The sequence below is a fragment of the Semicossyphus pulcher genome, unplaced genomic scaffold, assembly GCF_022749685.1.
Source record: "Semicossyphus pulcher isolate SPU_LCO1_2020_fin unplaced genomic scaffold, fSemPul1.0.p SCAF_3, whole genome shotgun sequence".
Lineage (NCBI taxonomy): Eukaryota > Metazoa > Chordata > Actinopteri > Labriformes > Labridae > Semicossyphus > Semicossyphus pulcher.
The window spans coordinates 33,734,112-33,761,881 of record NW_027211704.1 but is presented as its reverse complement, the minus strand read 5'-3'; the positions used below and the strand labels follow the sequence as shown (position 1 = coordinate 33,761,881).

The 27,770-nt window shown below is 41.9% G+C and overlaps 1 protein-coding gene across 1 annotated transcript in view; it reads left to right on the top strand.

Annotated features, from left to right (window-relative positions):
- Nucleotides 1-4,592: 4,592 nt before the first annotated feature.
- Nucleotides 4,593-27,770, top strand: part of LOC138605318 (CD276 antigen-like) — a 54,636-nt gene continuing 31,458 nt past the window's right edge. Inside the window, exons 1-3 of the mRNA XM_069677479.1 lie at nucleotides 4,593-4,665; nucleotides 8,543-8,851; nucleotides 10,695-10,973. Coding sequence (XP_069533580.1) covers nucleotides 4,596-4,665; nucleotides 8,543-8,851; nucleotides 10,695-10,973 — 658 coding nt within the window. The 5' untranslated portion in view covers nucleotides 4,593-4,595. The remainder of the gene's footprint in view (nucleotides 4,666-8,542; nucleotides 8,852-10,694; nucleotides 10,974-27,770) is intronic.

Here is a 27,770-nt window from a genome sequence, read left to right as displayed (position 1 = left end):
GTAGAGTTCCTACAGGGTGGCTGTGGCTCAGTGGTAGAGTTGGTCATCACTCAATCAGAAGGTTGGAGGTTCAATCCCCAGCTCCCTCAGTCTACATGTCGAAGTGTCCTTGACACTGAACCCCAAATTATTCCCGGGGGCATGGCCTATGATTATTATGATATTTAACGTGAAAAGGCCATTAAGAAAAAGTAACAACCCCCCCAAACAATGTACTGATAACAAAGTTGGTTAAAATGGCTTATCCAGTTTAACAAGTTTATCTCTCTGGAGTTTGTCATCCTGTGGTGTTCTTTGGCTCTTTTGTTCTTTATCTCTTCGTGTCATGTAAGCTAGCCCTGCTCAAAGCATCAGCTACTATTATTTGTTTGCCTGTTCAACTCAAATGTCAGGTCGTACTTTTGTAGTCACAACATTAGTCGTTGTATGCGTGGTGGTGCATCTCCTAGTGGTTTTTGTGAGATTGCAATAAGCAGCTTGTGATCCGTCTCGAGTATTGCTGACCCGCCACAGACATACTCATGGAACTGTTCCCAGCCAAACACTGCTCCTAATGTCTCCTTCTCGATTTGTGCAGTTTCTTTCTGCAGCTGTCACGGTGCGCGGAGCGCATGCTACTGGATACCAATCTTTGTCATGTTTTTGGAGTAAAACTGCTCCTAGAATCTGTGGACACTTTTAGTGGCTTATCTTGTTCATAAAACTTCAGAACTGGCTCTTTAATTGAGCTGTTCTTTTACCATTCCCACTCTTTTGCATGCTCTGGCTGCCACTGCCACATTGTGTCTGTTTCCAACAGGTACTGCATTTTCTTTTAGCTTCACCTTATGTTCTCCTAGTAAGCGACCTATTCCTTTGAATACCTCTTTGTCTTCTTTAACCCAGTCACTGTGTTTAGTCTCCAGTGCTTTCTGTGTTTTACATGTCACTTCCTCTTCATCTATGACATTAACTCTTTCGATTAGACCTAGCTGTAAACAGGCTTTCAACCCCCAAATGGCTGCTCTGTCCCCTTCAACAAGTACAAAAAGAGCATTCACCTTTTTATTACCTGTTAAAACAACCCTACAGTTTCCTTTATGAGGTATAGGTGTGTTATCATAAGCTGTCAGGTTTAACTTCTTGTATTTACCTTGGGCTTTTGTCTGTTAAAGTCTTTCAAAGGCAGGATGTTGCCTGCGCCCCACACTGTTAGACTGCTCCCTGCTTTTTTACAGTAACACACTGGAAACACTGTTACCAGCTAATGTTACTGTAACTTGAGCTTCACAGTATTACTGTAACTAACCCATACAGTATCCTTACTGCAACACTGTTGCCAGCATATTACTGTAGCTCAGCCTTTACAGTGTCCTTGCTGTAACTGTTTTTACGATGCTTTCACAGTTTTTAACAGTATTTTGTTGCCAGTGTGTCACTGTAATTCATCCTTTACAATATCTTTGTTGTAATTCTGCTTTACAGTATTGCCTTTATATAACAGGCAACATAAAAGCTAATCTTATAGCTGAGCTGGTGTATTGGATTACATTCGATTTTTCAGCTGTACCTAATGAAGTGGCCGGTAAGTGTATATGTATTATGCAAGTGGATTGATGAAGCATAATGACAGTCTTGACTGTTTATCTTTTACAGTCACTTCAACGGTTAGAGTAACATTAAGATTTGAGCTCATGCTGGTTATTGGCTGTAATTCAGTCCAGATTCAACATTTGAACCAGGGTTATTTTCAATCGTTGGATCAGAAGTGCTGAAGAAGATTTGCTTTTCTGCAACGTACTGCTTCTTCAAATGGTGTTTTTTCTCAAACTAGTATAAAGAGTTTGCTTGATGACATGTTGATAGTGCAGTAATGCCATATTGCAGAATCTGTGGGTGTATTAGTTGAACTATTGAGTGTTTTGAGAATCATTTCAATCAGACTTATTTCAGTTGATTTTGACATGTTTACTACTTTTCTGCTGCTCTGCTGATCATAGTCAAGTACTGGCCTGTTCGTTCATTTTTCAGACCTCTCAATTAATGAAATAGGCAACTGTCAGGTGAACTGGTGAAAGAAGCTATTGTCTTCTTTTTTGCTTCACAGTCTTACAGCTGCAGTTCACCGCAATCGTCAAGTCTGTACTTGAGAATAGGAGGAATAATAAGGAATAAACCCTGAGAGGGGCACCGAGGCTGGAGAGGGGAAAGTCTAATCAAGGAAAACTGGAAAAGTTAACAAAAAGACAACAACAGTCTGTCTCGGTTTTTGTCAGCACTAGTTTAACATGCAATTTTTCTGCATGTGCAGTTTCTAATTTTTTATCAAAATAAAAAGTAAAGTGCGATAAGAAGCTGTGGATATTTACATAGCACATGATTGAGTTATGGTTTACGTTGTGTGCTTGTAGCCAGATTGTTCGACTGACACCCAGTGAGGTCTATTGTAGCCTTGAATTGTATGTAGTGTGACTATTCCTTTGTGTATACCCTAGGTTTATTTTAAAAGGTTTATAATGTATAAAAACACAAACTAAATTGTGCATTAAAACAAATCAGTCAACTGTAAGGTACTGTAAAAGAAAAAAACAGCTGTATGATGTATTTTTAAACATGTCAGTTCACTGTAAAATACTGCGAAACAAAAAATTAGTTCATACTCAACACTGTATTTTTCATTAACAGCATAAAACTGTAAATTCTACAGTACAATAATGGCAACCCTGCAGCCAGCTTCTGTCATGCGCAGCATCAGAACGATCTACTTCCCTCACCACCTAGTCTGGTGGTGCCACTTGCTGTTCACATGAAGAGGTTTTTGGGGTAAAATAAACACAAAGAAATACAACCTTTCCCCTTTTAATAAGGCACACAAATTTTCAACATAAGTCGGTAATTTTTCAACCCTCTATATGTCATCTGAAACTTTTTATGATCCCTCAAAGGGGGAGCAAATAAAGGGAGAATAGCAAGGGTCCCAGGACGGAGCCCTGTGGGACTCCATAAGATTGTGGAGAGGAATCAGAAACATATCCACACACGCCGCCATTTTCCTCTTAAGTTTAGCATATGCAACAAATCATTATTTCACAGCTTCTTTTTTGACCAGCAACTGCAAATACAGGTTACAGTGAAAATACAGAGAGAAATCAGGTTATATTACATGTTACATTTTTGACAACCACTTAGGAACAGTTAGACGACAGCTAATGTTAGCATTCACCCACTTATTACTTAATTTTACTGTTAGCTAGGAGCTACTATTACGTTTGGTAGCGTCACATGATACAATAGGAAAGGCATTCCCAGCCAACATAAAGTTTGTTTTCTATAATCTGCTAGCAAGGAAGTGTTTGCATGCTAGCATTAGCTGTTGGCTAATGGTAGCTCATTGGTTATTAAATGTGTTGTTTTATATGTTTCCAGGTTTCCAATATCACTTCTTTTCAGTTGTTCATTAACCCATCAGAAGTCAAATGTTAAAAAAGATGTCATACACTACATTTAGTAAGTAGTCGTACATGGTACATCTTTCTGTGTGGAGTTTGCACGTTCTCCCCTTGCATGCTTGCTCCCTCTAATCTCTAATCACTCTAACCTCCGCCCCCTTTCGAAACGAATGGGCCCTTGAAACAAATTTTCTTTAAAATAAGAGATTAAGTTACGCAACGTTAGTTAGCCTGATAGCTACCTGTTGCTAGGCGACAGTAGCGGCGTTTGGTGACGCAAGGGTAGACCAGACCATCTCATTTCAGTTCAGCTTTAATGTCTACGCAGGCTATGAATGGAGCATCCTCCGTGGACCGCCTCCTTCGAAGCCCGTGGATTGGGACACATCTCTTGTCATCTCAGCTACAAATTCCGCCCGTCTCTGTCTGAGCAGCTCTCGAACATCGTTCCAAATTTGTCTGCGTCGAGTTTGATAAACAGACTGAATGAGTAATAGATACAATAAAGACCTAACCACCGTAACATCTTCACTGGCCTCCACTGAAATTAAAGGAAACATTAAACAGACAGGCCAAAAAACTGTTCATGTCTAGCAGGGCCTTTTTTTAAACGTCTTTTACCTCGGCCTTTTGTGCTCTTATGTCTCTTCACCTGAGAATTTACTGTTTGATTTTACTTTGTTCTTTAAAAAACAATTCAGATTTTACAACTAGCACCCTGTTAACACCATTGCCTCTTTTTGTATTTGAATATGTAATATCATCACTCCACCATTGCTGTCTGAATTATTTTACCCTTTATCTCTGTGTAGCTTCTCCTGTCTTGTTTTGTAAAATTCCTTGTTTTAAATAAAGACAAAAAAGAAAACCCCTGGGACCTTTTTTGTGAACTCATTTTCTGTTATTTATTTTATTCCCCCACTTTTCCTTTTCAATGCATGTGTGTTGATTTGAAAAAAAGAAAATGCAAACGTGGTACCATGCCGTTCATGTTTGTTATGTAAAGTTTAAATAAGATCAAAAAAAAAAAGTCTATTCCCAAAATGTGCAGGTTTCAATTCGAAACCGAAAGTGCTGTGAGGGGCCAATCACGCCGCTGGGAGTGTCTGCAGAGTCTTTAAATTCAGACGTTAACGTGCTGTGACGTCTGATCTGAGGATGGAAACCATGGAGCTGCTTCCTCTCGTCTCTCTCTGTCTGCTGTTCGGGGCGAAGATAACGGCTGGAGATGTAAACGGTAAGAAGTCTCGGTAATAAGACTTTAAGTTTTATTTAATTTAGATGAAGAACTTGAAAAACGATCAGCTGCCAGGAAACAGGACGGTAAATGCTGCTGCGCTTTTAATCATCAATAATCTTAATTAAACAGTGAGATGTGATCAGCATCGTAATTAGCACAGATCAGCTCTGAAACGTGAAGGCATCAGCTGTCACACCCTGGATGCGGCGTCTTTACTGCTACGTGTGTGTGTGTGTGTGTGTGTGTGTGTGTGTGTGCAGTCTGTGTTGTGTTGCAGACGCACCTCCGCTTCCAGAGAAACTCTTGTGCAACCGGATCAATAGTTGCCATTTAAGGCAGTGGGCCGGATTTGTTCCGATGAGACCTCAAAGGGGCCGGACTCTTTTTTTCCAACATCATGATATCTTAACACATAGAGCACACACATAGCTACTACAGTCACAGTACCAATCAGTGAGCATTCCATGTTGTTGCATAAACAAATGTAATAAAGCAACATGCGATCCTTGCAACATATTAACAAAGCTTCATTTCAAATGTGAATGTCTTTGTCATTCACCGATGATACATTTAAAAGAACAGGTTAATAATGATAGTACATAATAATACTGTACAACAGGGAAGTGTAACAATAAGTGGCATAGTAAACTTTTTTTTATTTATTTATTTCGATGTTTAAAATGACAACATTAAGAAAGAAAAATAACATTCAGGCAAATAAGGCAAATCGCAATAACCACATTCTTTCTAAAGAGTTTCAATTCGACCGGCATGGCCTGAAGCTTCAGGTGCCCTGGGCTTTAACCCGGGTAGCATCCCTCGGAGCGGCGCCGCACGGCCGGTTCGGTCTCTCTAGATGACGATGTGCCGGTCAGTCCCGCGTTGCGGCCTGGGTGGATGGAGGCTGAATGCCTCTTCTGGGCTCGGGACTGAGATTTTGTCCGAGCACCGGGGCTTGAGCACCGGGAGAACTGGAGTCTGTATTTTGAGCAGTTCGGATCTAATACTGGAGCAATGTCTACTCGCGAGTTCTTCAGCGCGGCAGGGCGCGCGCGCAGGCTCTGGGCCTACTCGCGGGCAAAACTTAAAAGATAAGGGAAGAAGTTCCGGAGGAAAAGGGGACGGTGGCGCGCGTCAGCGGCCGGGACGAAGGGTGGAAAGAGAGAAAGGTAAGAGAGGGTAAGAGAGAGATCTTGGGGTGTCGTCTCTTATTTAAAGGGTCTCTTCTCCCGAGGGCAGTGTCCAATCAAAACGGCGCAAAGTTGACCACTCCTGTGTCCGGAACTTTCTTATCAAATAAACTATTTCTTCCTAAACTTAAAGTAGTTAATCTCATCGATATAACTTTTTTTGACTTTTACCAACCTGTCGACATCAGGAACTAGTTTCTGAGCGGTGGCGATTTTCATTATGTCCCTCAGATGTCCGTGCGTCAGCCGACTGCGCAGTTTGGACTTCACCCCTCACGTTAATACCTGCTCGCATAAATATGCTGTCCCAAACATACAGACTGTCTTTGATGCAAATGCTGTCTTTGATAACGTAATGTCAAACGATCAGATGTAGATTCGTACTTTAACGGTGCGCTACACCGCAGTTTGATCAGCTCCATTAGGAGTTCCTCTCTCACGTGCGTAATCCCTCTCCAGCTGAGTGAAGACAGATAATCGACTTTTAAACTCGGCTATGAGCCCCAACAGTGTGTTCCTGTACGTGTCCATACTTTCGTCATCCACAGGTACAGATTTTAGACAGGAGAAGTGGGCTGGGTTGTGCTGGGACAGCTGCGCCTGCCACAGAGCCAATTTCATTTGGAAAGCACGAACAGCCCTGCATGTTAACATTCATCACATACAAATGTTCTGTAATGTCCACTGAAAAAGCAAGACCTGTACCCCTGTCTGGCTTATCTTACTCTGCCACTTGTTTTCCTCTCTGTGCCATGAATCGGGCGATCTCCGTGCGTAATTGAAAGCGTCTGAGCACCGCTCCTCGGCTCAACCAGCGGACCTCAGTGTGAGGGCAGCTCACGCCTAATATCGTGATCAGATAAACGATCATCAAATTGGCTGTCCCTATATATACAACTATAAAAAATCTCATATAAATAGGCCTGTGTATATATATATATATATATTTTTCGGATTTATGTCCAAGTGTTCATTTTTCTGACAAGTTTACTTTTAATTAGTTATTTGATGCTATAAAAAGGGGGCGTGGCCTCATGATTGACAGCTCTGCTGAAAAATAGGGCTCCTGCAGGGTTCTGTTCCCGAGTAGCAGAGTAGAGGAGGAACGGCGAGAGGAGACGTAACTAACACTAACACTACAGTCATTGAACTTTCCATCAGTGTGAATATCTGCTTCAGACCGACACAAGAAGCTGTTCTGCTGCAGACTGAGCCCACCTGAGGGCTCCAACACGCCAAGGACACAAGGTAAAGGTGTGTGTCGGGTAGAGGAAGGGGCGGGACGAGAGGAGGTGGAGACGCATTGTCCATCTTTATGTACAGTCATTGTTGACAGCATGCAGCCCTAGAAGAATTCAACATTAAATTAAACAAATCATCAGAATTATTAAACACATTTGTGTTCTTTGATGTTGTAACCTCATTTACGCAGATCGAAAAGAGGTCAAAGACGTTCAGACGTTCAACTCGAGGGGTCATGACGTAAACAGTACGCCATGGTCCTCGCAACTGGCAACAAGTTCAGCGTCGGCCCTCACAGCCAGAAGCTCCTGAATCTCTTCCTCTCTCCAGTCTGCAGACATCTTTGCTGTCGCCTTGGAAACGATCCTTCTTCTTAAACCTAGGATGTTTTAATCATCCCGTTATGTGTCGCTCTTCTGGTTTCACACCGGTCACATGATGTAAACGTCATCACCCCGCCCACTCCCTCATGGTGAATGTTCCTGACTGTTACCTGCTGCGTTCACACGTCGGCTCGCCCCGACTTCTTGCAGACATTTTACCAGGAGGCTGCAGGGAAAAGTCTGCATATAGTCAGGGTCTATAATTCAACTGTTTGCGTTCACACATGCAGCCCACCCAGACGATGAGGGGACATTTTCAGGAGTGCAGTGCATGTGTGAAAGGGGATTAATTCTCTTAAAGTAAAGACATTGTTTTGTGGAAAACGTCACATTAAAGGTGTCAGAATCAGATGTTTGAATAATTCAGAGCACACTTGTTACAAACTCTCAGCTGTGATAATCTGTGCAGGATCATTATTTCTGTTTACAATATGTCCTCCCAAAGTAAAGCAAGCTGTCCGCTCTGTCTCTGCTCCTGTTTCCTCTTGTCAGGTCGTTTGAGGTGAGGAGGGAGGTGACAGGTCTTCATGACAGAGACATCGTGAAGTAGTTCAGGCTTGTCCTTTCTTCTTTTGTATCTGAAACATCAGCACATGAAGATTTTCCCACCATTATGTTGTCTCTGTTAGCGTGCCAGCTTGTTGTCATGAGGCGGGCAGGTGTTACAGTTGTTAAGGTGAATTTAGTCTGAAGGGACAAAGACGAGAACATCGGCTGCAAACCAACTCGTAATCATCTGGATGCTTTTATTCTCAGGCTTTTGAACAAGCCCAGGTGATGTTTTGAGTTTAATGTGTTAGACCTAGTGACCATATCTGAGTGAATCCAGAGAAAGGTATGTTTCTCTCTTTCATTTCACTTCCCTCTCTCTCTCTCTCTCTCTCTCTCTCTCTCTCCCTCTCTCTCTCTCTCTCTCTCTCCCACGCGTGCTTATTTTTTCAACCAACCAGAAATACCTGTTTGTGTGGTTTTACTTGTCTTATTCATCTTATCTTATTCTTTCTTACATGATGACTCTGCATGTTAACACAATAATAACCAGATGTTTTTGTCTTTCAGGGCCGGCTGCATTCAAAGTTTTCGTGGAAGAAGACAGTGATGCCATTTTACCCTGTTCCTTCGGCTCTACGAACATTAAGGGAGCTTTCTTTGTCTGGAAGAAAGTCGGTGAGGTGAGGGAGGTGTACCTGTACGAAGCAGGTCGGATTGATCGGTCCGAAGGACGGGTATCTCATTTTGAGAACGATCTACAGAATGGTAATGCCTCCATCGTTATCAAAGGAACAAAGCTGGCTGACACAGGAAACTACACCTGCACCTTTCACCGTGATCAGTCAGACATAAAATCCCGCGTTGAGCTTATTGTTGGTGAGTATTTCTTTAGCACAGTTTAATATTTTTCTAGTTTGTTTAATTCAAACAACAAAAACAACTAAAGAGGAGAATTCACTTTACTACACTGTGAAAACCACAAACTCACATTTTTTGATGCTTTAGTTTTTTTGTTTTTTTTAAAGGTGCTGGTAGAATAAAGAGCCAGGCTAGCTCTTTCCCTTTGTTTCCAGTGTTTGTGCTAAGCTAAGCTAAGCTAAGCTAAGGCTGTTGGCTGTAGAATTATATTTAAGACACAGATAAGTGGGTGGAATCATTTTTATCTACAAGTAAGCATATCCCATTATGTCAAATTCTTTCAGGTCAACAAGGGAAGATGATGATCAGTTTTGTTAGACAAACTGCTCCACCAACAGTAAAAAGTCAAACATATCCTGATTATTTGATCAGAGGAGACTCTTTGACTCTTATCATCCAGGACTGACTCAGACCAGCCTCCTCCATGAAGCTCGTTTGTGCAATCAGAGACAGTGGCTTTTTAATTTAAGTTTTAGATGTCTTCTAAAAGGGATAACAGATTATTTTTACGTCAGTATTACCTCTGTGCCATGCTGATGATATGCAACAAACACTAACCTTTATTATTTTATTTTTTCCTTTTAGAGTGTATCTTAAAGGACAGAACAGAGGAAAACATCGCAGGTGAGTCCTGATTATGAAGATGTCACGCACTACCTGTCACATGTATGTGCTGAGTAAACATCCACAGACCTGATTCACAAACTGTATCAATCTTTAAGACTCTCTGTGTTGGACATCATCCTTTGATTTGATTTAACTGAAGACAACAATCTCAAACTAAAGCAGCGTTATTCAACAGCTCTGCAGAAAATCAGACATCAAGGTTACACTGATCAGTTTCTGTTACAATCATTTAGAGGGATGTTGATCAACTTTAAAGTCTTTCTGCGGACTGCAGCTTGTTTTGATGATTCATTATTTTAGTTGAGATGCAGAGAGGTGTTTCTAATATACCCTCATTGATGCTCATTTTATTTGTTGCAACAAATATAAATATATAAAAATAAAGCAAAAATGTTCAGAGTCTAGTTTGCAAATAAAAAATATCTCACTTTATAAAAACACAACACAAGATAAACTACTCTTATGCCTTCATATAGTTAGATTAATTGTCAAAATAAAATCAAAGTTAGCAGCTAGTTAAATCAAAGTTGGACATATTCTGCACAGAAACTCAGATATAGACTCAAAAGATTAAATCTAGCAGCCAAATAAAAACACCTAAAGCCCATTTGTGTCTCTGCTGTAGCAGTAGGTTTACTCATTATCAGGGTTAACAAAATAACTACATGATAGAAAACCTTATACTATAAATATATTGCCAATAGTACCACAAATTATTCAGTCTGTCAGAGAATGATGGACAGATGTAAGTTGTCAGTAAGATACAGTAAACTCGCCAACATACACAGAACACTTTATATCATTAACAGGCCTCTAACGATCTCTAACAAGCAAGAGGAAACTGTGATGTCATCCTTAACCTACATTATATGACTTTATATTAACTCTAAGTTCAAAGAAGACGAGGGATTTGACAACTCACTTTACTCACTCAATGTAAAGTCCAACAAGCCTTTTAATAAAGTTCATCCATAAGGTGAAGTCTGTGTGTCTGCTGCCCTTTAACGATGACCAAAGGACACTCCACCACACCAAGCAGCTGTGTTATGATGTAGAGGGCTGCTGATTGGTCCTTCATCACATCATGCCCTGTGAAAAACATTATTGGATGTGTTATTGAGCCGTATATTTAGCTTGTTTGTTTTTGTCTGTATTGTTTATACTTCTTACACAGGTACATGTCCAGAGCCGGATGTCAAGATACTTGATGAAACAAAGGACTGGTCTCTGCTGCAGTGTGTTGTCCGAGGAGCTTCTCCTAAACCTAAAGTGGAGTGGCAGGACAGTTCTGGAAACATCCTTCCTGCTAAAGAACCACAGGTCACAGAAAGAGGAGGCAGCTACGACATCATCCTCCAAACTACTGTGACAAAGACCGACAACTACAGCTGTGTCGTCACTCAGGAGGAGATCTGCCACCAGATTGAGGATGAGATCTTTGTGTACATCCATAGTGAGTTTCTCCTTATAGTGATTTAACTTAAAGATCATTTTAAACTTTTACTGGGTTCAGACTGAACTCAAAGTGCTTCTGCTGAAATTGGTGCAAATTGATGAGAGTATCACATCCAGGTATTTTGCCCTTTATTTGGTCCTGGCACCTTTTGGGGTGAAACAGTCTTTCTAATATGACCGGCGGTAAATAGAAATTTGACGATTTAATATCTCTAAATAAGAATACTGCACTGTTATATGGCGACTAGAGCCCAAATGTCCAGTCAGATAGAAATAAATTATGACTTTGGTGATCAACAATCGCTGTTGTAATATTAAATAAGAATCCAAGTTAAAGGTCGACATGAGAGTCTTTCAGTCTGCCTCCATGTGAGTATTTTAACCGTTACCTGAGTTGGATCGTCACTGTAAAAAGTATTTCATTCTCATAATGTGTAGTGTTCTACAGGACATTAATGCAGTGGTTAAAATAGCCATAGTTCTAAATTCTTGATAATATTGAGTATTTCCTCAGGAAGAATTAGAAAGCGTTATGTTTCTGCTCGAGTGAGATCAAACCCGACTCCACTCGAGCTTGAAAACTATTTTTTTACATGAACATTTTTACATATGTGGCTTTTGTTAGTGCTCACTTATACAATCATTGTCTGTGCAGTAAAGATGAGATGCGACTTGAAAATCACCTTAAATATGTTTGTGAATGTGTGAACAGCTGCTGCTTTGATAGAAACACATTGATCTCTGTCTCAGGGAAAGCAGTCCGTTAGAAAACCAGCAGGGACACAGTTTACCTCCTTCATCCTCTCTGCTGTCAAAGCCACCAGCTCTTCTTTTACCCTCCTTCGCCCTTTGTGGGGGTAAATTAAATTCTGAATTGGGCGTTTTTATTGTTGGAGGTATAAAATACAACGCAGAAGTGTTTGGGCTCGTTGCTACAAGTGTTTTCCAGTTTACTGTCGGCTCTTTCACATCGCTTGTTTTCAAATGGAGGTCGTTGTGGTGACGGGGAAGTGACGTTTGGCTGCTCTCACGTGTTGGGATGAAGTCTCGTTGGCACACGAGGAACATGTTTCACACTGAGTGGAAAATGTTTTTAACCAAACTGTGACAGTGTTTGATAAATTACCAGAGAGAAGAGAGAGAATGAGTTACAGAGAGAGCTAGAGAGAGAGCTAGAGAGAGTCTAGTTACAAATAACACACACACATGCCTAACTAGCCGCAGCTAACACCTGTATTGTTCTTATTTCAGGTGTTTGTGCTGAATAAACACAAAGTGTAAAAACACTCCAACAGTCAAATTCCAAAGAAGTCATGAAATGTCTTTGATCTTGTTGTCTCGCACTAACTGTCAGGTGTGACTGTGGTGCTGACTGAACCAGCTGACTGAACTAGTTTGATACAGGAAACACAAAGTCTGAGCGACTTACTGTGAGGAGAGGAGGAGATATAAGATCACTAACATGACACTTAAAGGACTGTTGGGTTATTTTTTACACAATATGTGAGTCAGAAAAAGTGCTTACTGCTGTAAATGGTTATAAGAAGTGAAACTGCTTTGAGATGTGACTGCTTGGATGTGTTATAAATATTTACATGTTCTCTCCTTTACTTTAATCTTTAACAGTCTTTAATCCGACTCTAAAACAGACAAATATACATTTATAATGCTGCAAGTGCTTTAAAAGAAACATTGTTCCTATTGTGTTCACAGAGGCAGTTACAGAGCCGCCAGCCAACGCTGAGATTCTTCCTTTGTTTTTATATTTACATCATTTAATTTGCTTTGTAACATTTAATGTGTGAACAGACTGAAAGCAAAGCCAGATGTGATGAAGACGTCTGCACAATTGTTTTCAAGCTGAGTTAAAGTTCAGTTTTACGCAGACTGAGACTGAGCTTCATGAATCTGCAGAGATCACAGGAAGAATGAGAGAGTTCAGGGAAATAAGGCGAGGCAGGTTTATTTATGTTGCACAGTTCAGCAACAAGACAAGTCAAAGTGCTTCACACAAGACAACAAAAGCAAACAAACACATCATGAAAGAAGACTTAAAAAGCAAAGTGAAGATAAAATATAAACAGTGATAACAGAAGCTGAAATATAAAAAGACCGTTATAAAATGTAAGAGTAAAAGTTACAGTGCAGATATGAAGAATTAAAATAAAGGTATTAAATGAATGTAATAAAAGCAGCTGTGAACAGGTGAGTCTTCAGCCTTGGTTTAAAAGAAGTGAGTGTTTCAGCAGACCTGCATGTTTCTGGGAGTTTGTTCCAGATATACGGAGCATAAAAAGTGAACGCTGCTCCTCCATGTTTGGTTCTGACTCTGGGACAGAAAGCACACCTGTCCCTGACGACCTGAGGGGTCGGGATGGCTCGCTCTGTGTCTGTAGATCACTGATGTATTTTGGCCCCAGACCAGAGGTTTTCAAAGTGAGCCTCTCCTGAAAGAACATGAAAGCAGCTGCGCCCCCCACCTCAAATTAATTATTCAATAATTAATCCTCCACAATTCATTAGCTGAACTGAAAAAGACGGAAAAGTTTCACAACTAAAGTCAGACAGTGTAAGAACTGTTTGAGCAATTTTATCATTTCGTGAACACATCAATGTCGGACACTAAACAAAATCATGAGTGCGCACTATCAGGGCTGCATTTCATAACACTGTCTCAACATCATGCATATATGTTCATATTTCAGCAATGAACTAATTGTCAGTATTGCTTTCTTATTATTATCACCTTTACTGAGAATCTACACCGGGGGGGCCAACCCTGCTCCTGGAGGGCTACCTTCCTGCATGTTTTAGGTTTCTCCGCACTCTAACACACCTGATTCGAATGTTTCGCTCGTTATCAACCAACTGAAGCGTCTCAGGGGATTGGTAACGAGCGAAACATTCAAATCAGGTGTGTTAGAGTGCGGAGAAACCTCAAACATGCAGGGAGGTAGCCATGGACGGATTATCATGACCACGGGCCCTGGGCACAAACTTGCCAAGGGCTCTACACAAATGCAAAAAGGCCTAGTACACTTGCACTGCGTGTACCCTCACCATGCACAAAAATGTGGTCGTACAATAGCATGGGGCAACCCACATCCTGCGCTGCATTAGCGTCCAGGCCCCCTGTCAAAATGGAGGATATTTCATGTACCAAAGCGTGTTCTTTAGCATCTCTCTGTCTGCAGTTCGCATTTTGCCGACCCACTTTATCGATTTTCAAAATGTTATTACGTCATTACATCTACGGAATTTAACGAAGAAACACTTAAACTGTGTTATTCAAACAACATTGTTAAAGAAAAACTTTACAGGATATTCATTCTTAAAGCCAAGGGCCCCCACTTTGCTCAGGGCCCTGGGCATGTGCCCACTTTGCCCATGTGGTAATCCGTCTATGAAGGTAGCCCTCCAGGAGCAGGGTTGGCCCCCCCTGATCTACACCAACACTGTAGCGTCAGAGGAATGTGCGCGACACGTAAGCCTCATGGCAGCATCTATTGTGTAATCTTCTCCGGCTGCGACTACAGCAAAGATGAGTCTCACAGTCAGCCAATGGTAGTTGTGATTCCTGGCCATAAGTGGGGTGGCTGAAATCAAAGTGGCCAAAATGAAGAGATCACATTGTTTAACATGGACTCCTTGGTTGTGGGCATGTATTTACATAGCAGTCGATGGCTTTCTACGCTTCACTGACGCGCAGCAGCGGGGAGAAATAGACTCGACACGTAAAACGAACAGAGCAGCAGAAAATCGCCTCCCGCGCAGCATACGCGGCTGCTGGAGACTGCAGCATTGAATAACATTAGAGCGGCTCTGTCCCGCGCGTGTCAAATATAAGCTTCAAATGCGTTACCTGTAGATTCCCCGTCAGTCTCCACAGACTGCTTGTTCTCAACAAGGTCTCATACTGTCATTCTGCTCGCTCCATTTCACGTTATTTTTTCTCACGCTGCGAATCCCCTGAAGTCCTCTGGCGCCCCCCAGGGGAGGCACGCCTCACACTTCGCAAACAGCTGCTCTAGACCATTCAGCGCTTTGTAAACATGAGCTGAAATCTGGCTTTAATCTTTAATCTTATGCTGCAATGCTGCAAGTGCTTTAAACAACATTGTTCCTATTGTGTTCACAGAAGCAGTTCCAGAGCCGTCAGCCAACGCTGAGATTCTTCCTTTTGTCTTTATATTTACATCATTTAATTTGCTTTGTAACATTTAATGTGTGAACAGACTGAAAGCAAAGCCAGATGTGATGAAGACGTCTGCACAATTGTTTTCAAGCTGAGTTAAAGTTCAGTTTTACGCAGAAGTTTGAGAATCTGCAGAGATCAGAGGAAGCGTCTAGAGGAGAACAACAGAGAGATCAGTCTGATCAGTTTCACAACGTGCTCATTCCACACACAAGGTTTTAGTTAACGTCACACAAACACTAAATATTATATTCATACGTTCCTGAGGTCACATGGAAAACCCTCACAGGGACGATTTAGAGACTTAAATCCTGAGAATTAGAAACTTTTTTGAGCCACAAGTGAAGAAAACGGTTTATTGATTGAATAATTATTATTCCACATGTGCAACAGAAATAAATACAAGCTCTCTGAGGGTTTAGTTCGCTCTGATTAGACAGTCAGATTAGAGAGAGAGTATTTTATTAATCCAGAATTACAGCAGCTGAGTTATACATTCCTCTGTTTCAGTGTTTGTCCACTAGAGGGCGCTGTCAGTTTGAGTTCACTCTGTTTAATGTCACTCTCTGCATGTGCTCACAGTTCTTTAATGATCACAAAGTCACATTATCAAAAGGTGATTTTATTTAATAATCTCCAGACTTTAATCGTCCTACTCAGTCTCAGTCAGGCTCTCAGGACAGAGGGGTCTAAATACTGAAGACCTTTATGTGATAACGAATGTTTGTTTTTCATTATTGCTGAAAAGATTGTAGAGATCTCTTCTGTCCCCAAACCCTCTTTAAGCAACTATCAAGGTGTTACTTTGTGACTAGTATGCACAGGGGGTATTTTACAGCAAGCTTTTTAATGTATATACGACATGTGAGAAGAGAATGTAAAGATAAATGTGTGGTGTTCATTTGTTTAGACATAAACAGCGTCACAGAGAAACAGAGTTAATAATCCAGGAATGTTCCTGACCACTAAATGTGACACTTTTGAACACATGTTTTATTGTTGTACACAGAAATGAACACAAGATGTAATGATGAGCTCCACAGACTCACATCCTCTCTTGTAGACCCTCTGTGGTCTGACCCTGCACCATTTAAGAGCCGTGTAAACTTCAGCATCATGTCCACTCTGCAGATATGTGGGCTCTCACAGTGTTAAAAGCTGAACTCTAACAACATGACTGTAACAGGCTTTACTGCAGCTGCTCTTTATTCATATCACACACAGGAAGGACAGCAGCCTCTTCTTCTGCTGCTGCTTTCACAAGCAAACTGTGGAGGGTTGAGTTTGTGGGCACAAGAGGCAGGTGATGCAGGTGTGACAGAGACAGGATGTAGGTGCTCTAAAGGTGGAGGTGATCTAAAACCATGAAGCACAGAAGCTGATGTGTTTGATGGGGGAGCAGAGCTGCACACAGTGATTGTGTCTGATCAATATTGGAGTCATGTGATCATAAATCCTTTGACGTGTCTGGAGAAGACCTTTAACATCCTTCCTGTCAGAGCATCAGGCCTTTCCTGCTCTGTGAGCTAAATGGAGGGATGAACTGTGAGCGTGCTGCAGACACAATCACATTCAGAGCTGTGATTTGTTTGATGTCAAATCACACATAAATACAGTCGGCTTATTTATAAATGACGGCTTATTAAGGTTTGATATTCTCACAGGAAACTAAATGTTTCACTTTCAGATTCACGTCCTCGTAAAACAAAACAAACGACTTTGTCTGAAGTTTGAATCCTACCGAGCTTTTTCTGCTCGCTCACACAGTTCAGTTTGGGAATATGTGTTTAGTGGTGTGTTGGTCAGAGAAGCCAGCAGTGTGTCAAATAGATCTATAATACACTTTTATTATACAGCACTTTTCTGAGCGCGCTCAAACACACAGACTGTTTTCAACAGTTCAGACGGATATTTAAGGAGATTATTGGTGCCGATGTGGACGATGACGTTTGAAACACGAGGCTCATTAGCTGGATCTAAAGGGCTTTATCAGTCGGACAGCAGCGCCCGAGAGACCACAAGTTATCGTGTGACGTTCCCGATGATTGAGTCAAACAGAAACAAGGATTTGAGCTGAAGTAGGAGCTGATGAGTGAACATGGTGAAAGTTAGCGTGTAGGAGTGTCGGTACAGTTCACGAGCTGCAGGACGAGAGACTCCACGAGTTCTTGAGAGATAAAACAGCAAAGACTTGTGAGCTGCATTTAGTCATTGACTTCAAAGTGTATAAAATTCAGTTTCTTCTCCAGGTGAAAGAAACTTGTCAGGTTTTGCTCAGGATTCATGAGAACAGACGAACACTTCCTCTGTAGAAGCAAACAGAAGAACATGAGCTGTATGTTCATGTCTCTGTACTCAGGGGGATTTACACCTGGAAACACTCTCAGGTGTTTGTAGTTGTCGTACATTGAATGAGTGTGGTGGAGATTTGTCCTCATGTCAGATAATAAAACAGCCTGAGAATCAAACAGACGCTGAGGCTCAGGCAGTGGATCTCACGCAGGGATCAAAACATTGAATTTTCCAGCCAAGAATAAATTTCTTTGAGGTTTATTTAAACTTTGTGCCGTCAAACAAAGATCGTCGGCGTCTTCTGTGTTCCTCTCACAGGTAAACAAACAAACACCTTCACAGGTGCCTGCCCAGCCTATCCGTACCTAAAGCAGCCAGCTCTTTCAAAATAAAAGCATCAATAAACACTAAATAATCCTGTGACCAAACATGATCACAGCATCCCTTCATGTTGGAGCTCTTCATATGGTCCAGTAATATTTGACAGTCATTTAAAGCTGACTTTCAGGTGGTAGCTCCGAGTTTAAAACATGAATGATCTTTTTATAACTGTAGTAACTCTGAATATTAAAGCAGCACAATCTGATGAGAGATCCTCTCAATGGATTTGATCAGAAAGGATGTTTTCAAACTCACCAATCAGGACGCTTCGTGTTTTTTCACAGGAAAATAAATGATTGTAATGTTGAACATTTTCCAGTCATATAATAAATATTACACTGTGAGCTTTTGTGAGCTCAGAAATACGAGCTGAAGAAGGCTGAAATATTTCCCTGTGTGTGTAGAGATGTGAAACTGTGTCTCAGTCTGTACAAGAGACGCTCAGAACGACCTCTGAATCATCTCTGCAGCCTTTTATTAAAGAGTTCAAAGTGTGTTTGTCTTTAAGAGTTGGAGCTTCATGCTGCATAAATCCAGACTGTGTGTCGCTCTGCTCACATTGAGCTCCAATAACTGGAGAGCCGACCCTCCACCAAGAAGCACGTCATGGTTTTAATGTGGACATCGCTGGGCAGCCGTCAGTGCTGCAAGAAGAGCTCACATTTAATGTGTGACATCATTCACTCGTTCACTCGTTCACTACTTCCTGCTCACTATTAAAGAGTTCTCTGCAGACGAATATATAATGAGCTCATCTGAACATGAAACCTTTACTCGCCTCATTTTCTCTGCTCCGTTAATGATGTCACTGCTGTTTTTATTCTTTCAGCACAATGCATGATGGGATATAGTGTTTGCTTAGGTGTGCGCTGCTTCTCCCGATGCATTGTGGGATACCTTGAGTCCACTATAATGGCTGCATCCCAGTTGTCCCACTGAGCCCGACCTCTGAAGTCTCCCCCTGAATGTATCTGGACTCCTGCAGAGAGCAGTGTGTCCTGTTTCTCTCTCAGTCCAGGTGTAGTGGTCGTCTAACCCTCCAAACGCCTCTCAATGGAGCGTTTTCACATGCAGACTCCAAACTAGAAGAAAGTTCCCAGAATGCTTTGCAAACTGAGGCAGTGTAACTTAGAATATGGCTACCTGAGCAGGAAGAGAGCTCATATCTTTGCAAAGAATCATCCAGAAACTTTCCAATCAGTGTGATTATCTTTGTTTTCTTTAAGAGCAGAGGATCTTTAATTAGACCGTTGTGTCAAACATTGAATTAAAATCTATATTTATGAAGTCAATAGAAACAGGACGAAGCTCCAACATCCCCCTCCTCACTACTGAGACCAAAACCAAAAGCAACCTGTGAGCTGTGCAGCCGAGCAGGAGGAGACTGAGCATCAGATCAGAGCTAACATCACTGTTCCTGCTGAGATTCATCCCAGTGCTGCTTTTATCTGCACACAGTTTGACAGCTTAGATTTCAGGAGGATGCTCACCTTTAGTTGTTCTCTTTGTGTCGGCTGTGACGTCCAGTCTGCTGTGTGTGATCTGCAGTTACACTCTGAGAGTCACAACAACTCTGTGTTCTCTGTTTCAGACGAGTCCTCTTCGTCCTCCACTGGATGGATCGTTGCTACTGCAGTTTTTGCCTGTCTTTTTTTTGTTGTTCTACTTGTGCTCATTTTTAAGCTCCGCAAGTCAAGAAATTCTAGAAAAGGTAAGTTTACATCATCAATTGTGCCATAATATTCAAAACTCTTCCCATATGTCTCCAGGTCAGAGTCCTGACAGTAGTTTGACCTCCTCAGTCGTGCAGTATTCAGTTGGTATTTACACTCCGAGTCGATGGAGTCAGTTGTGATTGTCTTGAACATAATCTTGTTTCTCTTCCTGCAGACGAGGAGAAGGGAGAGACCCTCAAAGACCCCAGTGATTCAGGGCTGCTACCTGAACAAAGTGGACCCAGTGAAGCAGCTTTACATGTGCTGTGAAGTCGGCTGCTCCAGTTTGTGTGTGTTGTTGTTAAACTGTGTGAGAACCAGTCTGAGGTTCAGACCGTGCTGTGTGATGGTGAGGACATTTTGGCTGCTCCTCACTTACTTCAGGCAGTTTGAGAGTTCAGACCTGTTTTTAAGGTCAAAGGTTAAATGAGTTTCAGGTGAAGGTGAGGATCAGGGCTGTAGATGAACATGAAGGATGTTGGGATGGTGAATGTGCATGTGGCTCTGCTTTCATATACAAGTGTTTCTCCTGTAAATTCTCCAATAACAGCCGGCTCTCTGTAAGTAGTCGGGGGCGTGGTCGGCACCAACAGATAAAGGCCGAAAAAAGAAAAAGTCAAATAATTAAAAAATGTATTTTTGAATTATTCATAAGTGATGAATGTTATCATCCTTTTTATTTACAATTATGAGCCAATAATCAAACAATCATGGGACTTATAACAAATCAACACCTGTCGTGGATTACTCATCTGAAGTGTTTCAGTCACTGCAGGTGAAATCTAACCGGAGCGGTGAGCGACAAACGACTTCAGGTCGAGACTTCCTGTTCCGCGTGCTGCAACGTTTACAGAAAAATAATCTGTTTCTCTTGTGATTGACTTTAATGAACGGGTCTCACCTTCGCCCGATTTCAACATCAGGATGCAGATTTTTTAATAAGGTCTGGCAACATTTCTGTCCTACTTCAAGACTTTGAGTTTCCTGTGATTAATACAACGTCCAAATTTATTCATTTATCTAATTTTCTTTTATATATTTTAAATTATTTTTGTGGCCTTTTATGACTTTATTGAGAGACAGAGACAGAGACAGTGGATAGTGTCAGAAACAGGGACGAGAGAATGGGGGATGACACGCTGCAGAGGGCGGGAGTTGTAAATGGTCGCAGATTTAACTGCTGTATTTACTTTTTATTTATTTTGATTTAATGATTTTTTAAATGTTCATGTCATTGATGCTTCACCTTATTTACTAATTCTGATGCTTAGCAATAATAGCTTTTAGTATTTCTATGTTGCATTTTTATGTTGACCTTATTTGGGCGTACTGAGCTCTATTGTGATTGTATACTTTGTGAAACATCAATAAACATGTTTGAATAATAATCATGATGCAGATTAGGAACAAGTCAACATGAAGCTTTGTCAGGTCTGTCCTCAAGAGGAGGAGAAAACTTTTAACATGACAAGTTTGTTGAGCGGAGGTCGGATCGATCTGATGCATTTGAGGAAGTCGGGAAATCTGAACGGCTTTCATGACACAGGCTGCTTCCCAAGTCTCTTATTTGATAGCTCCTCGCTCCTCGCCCGAACCGGAAGTAGTTCCGGAGCCGCCATATTGAGGACCGTCTCAAAGCTCTTATCGCGGATCGGAGGAGCGAGGAGAGAGGAGGGAGTTCCGAGGAGCGATAAGCGAGGATACACGAGAGCAGCCTCCACGGAAGTCTTTTACTGGCCGACGCGCCCCCTTATTACAGATCAGTTAGTGATTGGACGCTGCAGCAGATCGGACTGATGTGAAACTTCACAACATCACCGGAGTTTCATATCGCAGAGAGGAAGAAGCGGACCTTAAAACAGACTTTACAGGGCGCCTTGAAACCGACGATAAACAACGTCGGTATAATGAGTCGGTATCTGACAAGCTGAGATCGTTTAGAGCGAAATATTGATCATAACTTGTCGTAAAATATATAAAATGCAGTGAATAACTGCAGATTTGATTTGTTTTCTGAGTCAACATCTGAGTAAAAATAAGTTGTCTTAAAGTCAAAAGTGGCAAAAACAGATTAATTTCTATTAAATGTAATCTAAAGAAATACCTCTCGTCATGATCAGTTATTTCCCTGCTAACTTTTATTACAGATGAATGAATGAATTCAGAGGGAGCAGGAGAGTCTCTCTGTCAGCAGGTAACACTACGTGTGAGAGTGAGCGTCAGTGAGGTCGGGTTTGATCAGCGTGACGTGATTTCTATTTATCCTGAAACTTTGAGCCTAATCAATAATGTTCATAGTTCATGAACAGACAGTATTTGGGCTTATTAAATAATTAATTCAGATCAGATGATCAGTGATCGAAAATGTAAATAATGAACAAATAATATAAAGACACAGTGCTGTAGGAAATGTCCGTCTGGCTCTGCAGCAGGAACACAGACTGCAGCCTGTTCTTCATGTGCAGGTGTTTGTTACACAGGTAACAGGACACAGAGAGGAAACACTGTTACTGTGTGTTTATTAGAATGAATACAGAGCACATGTGTGCAGACACAAACAGCTGTTAAAGCAGACTGACAGCTGATCCAGCGGTGATCAGATGACGCGATCATCACAAACGGACGTCGCAGCACGTGACGCTTCATCGGAAAGGACGTCTCATGTCTCTTAAAAAACATTCCCTCGTTTCCTCGCTCCTCTCTTGGTTTCCTCGCGTCTCTCCATGCATCTCTGGTGGGAGGGACTAAGACGCAAGTGAAGGAAACATGGATGCAATTTAAGAGACTTGGGAAGCAGCCACAGTGTCAGGGAATTTATCTCAAGTTGAATTTCAGATCTAGCTTAGAGCTTTCACACTATTAAGGAACAATAATCAGGTACTGGAATAAACAGAGCAGATCATATAAAAATGAGGCTTCATACTAAAATATGACCACATGCACAGAGGGAATTAGAACTAACAGCCTGTCTCGAACATAAGCCTGCTTCATATACAGCCTGGTGCCCTCTGCAGCTCAGGTAAATAAAGGCCCCGCCCACTCTGTGAGAATTTACGGTGTGTCCCATCACCACGCCCACAATCCTTCCCTGACCTGAACCAAGTTTATTATAAAGTGTCATCGTAACGAGTTCTTCATTAAAGTAATCTCAAAGATTTCCATGTAAATAAATGTCTGTTAAGTCTCTATCTATCGCCGCATGAGGAAACACAAAGGTGATTGGCTACTTACGATGTGCTGCCATCACCCCAGAACCTGAAATGTTGGGTAGAGGGGGACCCATCGTGCCCATTGTGTTCAGAGACCGCCACCTTGAGGCATGTTCTGTCAGGTTGTAAGATGAGTCTGTCACTACACATGGTGACATAACCAGGTTTGAAACGTTTAGCAGCAGGGATTCAAAGTAGAAGACGACAGGTGAACTCAGGATGCAATCAGGAACAGAGTGCAGCCATTCAGTTTGTCCGTGAGGGGGAGAAATGTAAAGGAGGAAGGCTCTCGCTGCCCGTCCAACTACAAGTTTGAAACAGGTCTGACGTATTTAGGGTGATAAGTTTTACAATACAAAAATGTCCAATGGCATCAAAGAGTTCAAATGGTAGTGAGCATGTCCTTCATCTGTGTTACGATTAAGTCGCCTCCCAGTCGCCGCTCGCATCAAATTCAAACCCTGTTGCTCGCTTACAAAACAGCAACAAAAACGTCTCCTGCCTGTCTCCTGTCTGCTGAATGAAATTGTAACATTGTAATTGTAACAATTATGAGACGGTCCTTGGAAAATGTTCTCCCCTTTAAGGGATCACTGGCCCCAAAACGCTTGAGAACCACGGCCTTATATTACCTGGCCTGATTAGGGGTTGGTGGAGGAGGAGTCAGGTAAGGGGCTGCGTTCAAAAGCTGCACTCAACATAAACAATGTTCCTTACCACACTATCTTGTTTTGTACATGTCCTTGTTTTAAATAAAGACAAAACAGAACCCCTGGAACTCCTTTTGTCTTTTCTTTTTTACTGTTATTTATTTTGTTCCCCCAGTTTTCTTTTTTAACTTTAAATGTCATTTGATGCTTTTGTGTCGTCTTGGACAAAGAAGCCATTCATGTTCGTTATGTAAAGTTTAAATGAAAAAAAAGAGTCTATTCCCGGAATGCGTCGGCTGCAAACCGAAAGTGCTGCGTGAGGGGCCAATCACGCCGCTGGGAGTGTCTGCAGAGTCTTTAAATTCAGACGTTAACGTGCTGTGACGTCTGATGTGAGGATGGAAACCATGGAGCTGCTTCCTCTCGTCTCTCTCTGTCTGCTGTTCGGGGCGAAGATAACGGCTGGAGATGTAAACGGTAAGAAGTCTCGGTAATAAGACTTAAGCTAATTTAATTTAAATTAGATGAACAACCAGAAAACAGATCAGCTGCCTGGAAACAGGACGGTAAAGGCTGCTGCGTATTTTAATATTAATCAGTGAGATCATCCTTCTGATTTAATTACAGACTTATAATAATCAGCTGTCACACAGAGCTGGTATAGATGCAGCGTCATTACTGCTGCAAGTGTGTGTATATTTATGTGTGTGTGTGTGTAGGCTACTGTGTGTGTGCAGTCTAGTGCTTCCCTGGAAACGTGTTTAATGCACAAGGAAGGAGTCCAGCAAGGTGTGGCTCTTAGAAGGAGAATGTTTAGAGGATACACAGACATACAGCTAAAACACGGACAATAAAGCTGAACATTAGCAACAATAAATATATAACGAGTAGTTTAATACAGGAGGAAAACAACAAACAAAATAACAGGCCAGGCATTAAGGAAGGAATAAGAAACTTTTAATGGAGGAAAACTAAAGTCAGCATGTTTCCACCTTCAGGTCTCCTTCAAGCCTTTAAGACAACTAACATGTTTGAACTGTAAACAGGGATGCAAAGAGTGCTGCAGTGTAGTATTTATACTCTTATATAGTATTTTCTAGTATTGTAAGTAGAGCCGAGGTACCCGGAAGAGAGGTTTTAAAAAACTAGTTGAGGGTGAAGACATTCCATGTTGGTTCAAAAGTTCTTTCACAGACAATTTAAAGACTTAAAGTTTACATATTTCACTGATTGCAATCATTACATTTTGTATCCTCTACAATGCAAATAAATGCCTACAGCCGTTCTGCAGCTTAAATCAGAAACACATTTATTTCTTTTATTTTTATTTCTACTTGAAATCCAACTGAAAAATGGTCTGAATGTAAACGTTAAATAAACGTCTTCATAAAGCTCATAACTAATTTTTAGTTTAGTTGGCCTTCAAGTTTCATTGCTGCCACCCTCACGGGTCAAACATGTCTGTGAAGGTCCTCAGTCATCCAGCTCATGGTCACTCTAAGCTGAATCCAAAAGGCAACTGGACTTGGTTGAAGTTCTTGAAGACGTTTCACTTCTCATCTGATAATAATAATAATAATACATTTTATTTATAAGCGCCTTTCAGGACACTCAAGGTCGCTGTACAAAAAACACAAACAAGAGTAAAAACACCAACAAGGGTAAAACAGACCAGATAAAATACATTAGGAGTGGGTGAGGGACAGTGCTTAGAGTTGGGGAGAGTAGGTGAGGCGGAATAGATGGGTTTTGAGATTTGATTTAAAGATCGGGAGGGTGGTACAGTTTCGGAGGTCGGGTGGGAGGGAATTCCAGAGCTGGGGAGCAGAGCGGCTGAAAGCTCTGGCCCCCATGGTGCTGAGGCGGGCAGGGGGTACGGTGAGGTGGATGGAGGAGGAAGACCGGAGGGTGCGGGATGGAGTGGCAATGTGCAGGAGGTCGGAGAGGTAAGGAGGGGCGAGGTTGTGAATGGATTTGAAAGTATACAGAAGGATTTTGTAGGTGATCCGTTGGTTTATTGGGAGCCAGTGGAGTTGCTGTAGGATGGGGGTGATGTGGTTGGAAGAAGGTGTTCTGGTGATGATCCGGGCGGCAGAGTTCTGGACAAGCTGAAGTTTATGGAGGGCTTTCTGGGGGAGGCCGAAGAGAAGGGAGTTGCAGTAGTCAAGGCGGGAGGTGACGAGGCAAAAAATCTGAAAGGCTTCTTCAGTTCTAACTGACTGGTGGACAGAGCTAGAAATATAAGCTTGTGTAGGTCATTAGTATGTTAATAGATGTTAGCATTATTAGCTAGAAATATAGGCTTCTGTAGGTCATTAGTATGCTAATAGATGTGTAATCAGGGGTGAGTCGTTAGCCTGAGCTGTTGACCCAGTATCACTGAGAGTCGTTAGTCCCCTCTGGTGTTGATGGGTCGTTAAGCTCACATGATCCTGAGTGTGAGTGTGATCTCAGCTGTTTGGGCAGAGAAGTCAGCACTGCATTGTAAGTGGGTGATAGATGGTGTCTTAGACCACCACCTCTGTTAATGGAGGGTTTTTCCAGCTTAACACAGATGACTTCCTGGACACCTCTCTCAAACCAGCTTTCTTCTCTGGCCAGGATGTGAACCTTGCTGTCTTCAAAGGAGTGTCCTTTGTCCTTTAGGTGGACAGCTGAGTCCTGACCTGAGGAGCTGGCTCTGCTCTGCTGGGCCATGCGTTTGTGGAGGGGTTGTTTTGTTTCCCTGATGTACACTACATTGTACACTACATTGCTCTGTTTATGTGTGGGTGTTATATCCTCAGGGTGGAGCGTTCAGCAAAACCTCTGAAAAACACAACTCCAACAGAAGAGAGAACAACAAATGCCACAGCCTTGTTATTCTCTACCTGTCTGGAGTATCTGAGAAACTCAGGAGGCTTTTTAACACACACAATATCCCAGTGCACTTCAAACCATCGGGTTGTACTCCACTTTTGTATAAAGAGAGAAGGTGGAGACCATTGACTGTATATATAGATGGACGCCTTCTGCTCTCCTTGTACAAAATTAAAAAATAGGCCCTGTGGCCGGAGCTGCCATCTTGCGATTGTGACGTCATTTGGAGCCAGAGGCTGCGCAGTAGAGGTCAGCAGGTGGAGCCGCCATAGCCACTTCCGCTAACCAAAACACACACTTAACTTACCGAAAAAACAGCAAAGATCCCGCAGGTCGGCGTGTTTAACAGCAGAACAGCTTCTTTGTGTTGGTCTGAAGCAGACGTTCACAGATATGGAAACTTCAATCACTGTAGTGATTGTTTTAGTAACGTCCCCTCTCACCGGTCGATTAGGACCTATACTGCAGCCAGTCAGCAGGGGGCGATAGAGAGGCTTTGGCTTCACTTTTAGGCAGCTGTCATGTCGTCCATTTTTTTTTACAATCATTGTTGACAGCACACATCCCTAATAGCTTCATATTTATGATATTTTGTATGAAACAACCACCGCATAATGACGCAGAAATGACATCACAATAATGAATTATGTCCCTCATTCAACGTTAAATATGTCCTCCCAAAGTAAAGCAAGCTGTCCGCTCTGTCTCTGCTCCTGTTTCCTCTTGTCAGGTCGTTTGAGGTGAGGAGGGAGGTGACAGGGCTTCCTGTTTGTGGACAAGATTTTTTATGGTACTCAGGAAACTACTGCAACAAAACCAACATACATCTGAGTTTGATCTGTATGTTGTTAAACATGATTAAGTTCCACACAACTCCTCATGTCAAGACGGAGACATCGTGAAGTAGTTCAGGCTTGTCCTTTCTTCTTTTGTATCTGAAACATCAGCACATGAAGATTTTCCCACCATTATGTTATCTCTGTTAGCGTGCCAGCTTGTTGTCATGAGGCGGGCAGGTGTTACAGTTGTTAAGGTGAATTCAGCCTGAAGGGACAAAGACGAGAACATCGGCTGCAAACCAACTCGTAATCATCTGGATGCTTTTATTCTCAGGCTTTTGAACAAGCCCAGGTGATGTTTTGAGTTTAATGTGTTAGGCTTAGTGACCATATCTGAGTGAATCCAGAGAAAGGTATGTTTCTCTCTTTCACTTCACTTCCCTTTCTCTCTCTCTCTCTCTCTCTCCCTCTCTCTCTCTCTCTCCCTCTCTCTCTCTCTCTCCCATGCGCGCTGAATTTCTCAACCAACCAGAAATACCTGTTTGTGTGGTTTTACTTGTCTTATTCATCTTATCTTATTCTTTCTTACATGATGACTCTGCATGTTAACACAATAATAACCAGATGTTTTTGTCTTTCAGGGCCGGCTGCATTCAAAGTTACCGTGAAAGAAGACAGTGATGCCATTTTACCCTGTTCCTTCGGCTCTAAGAAC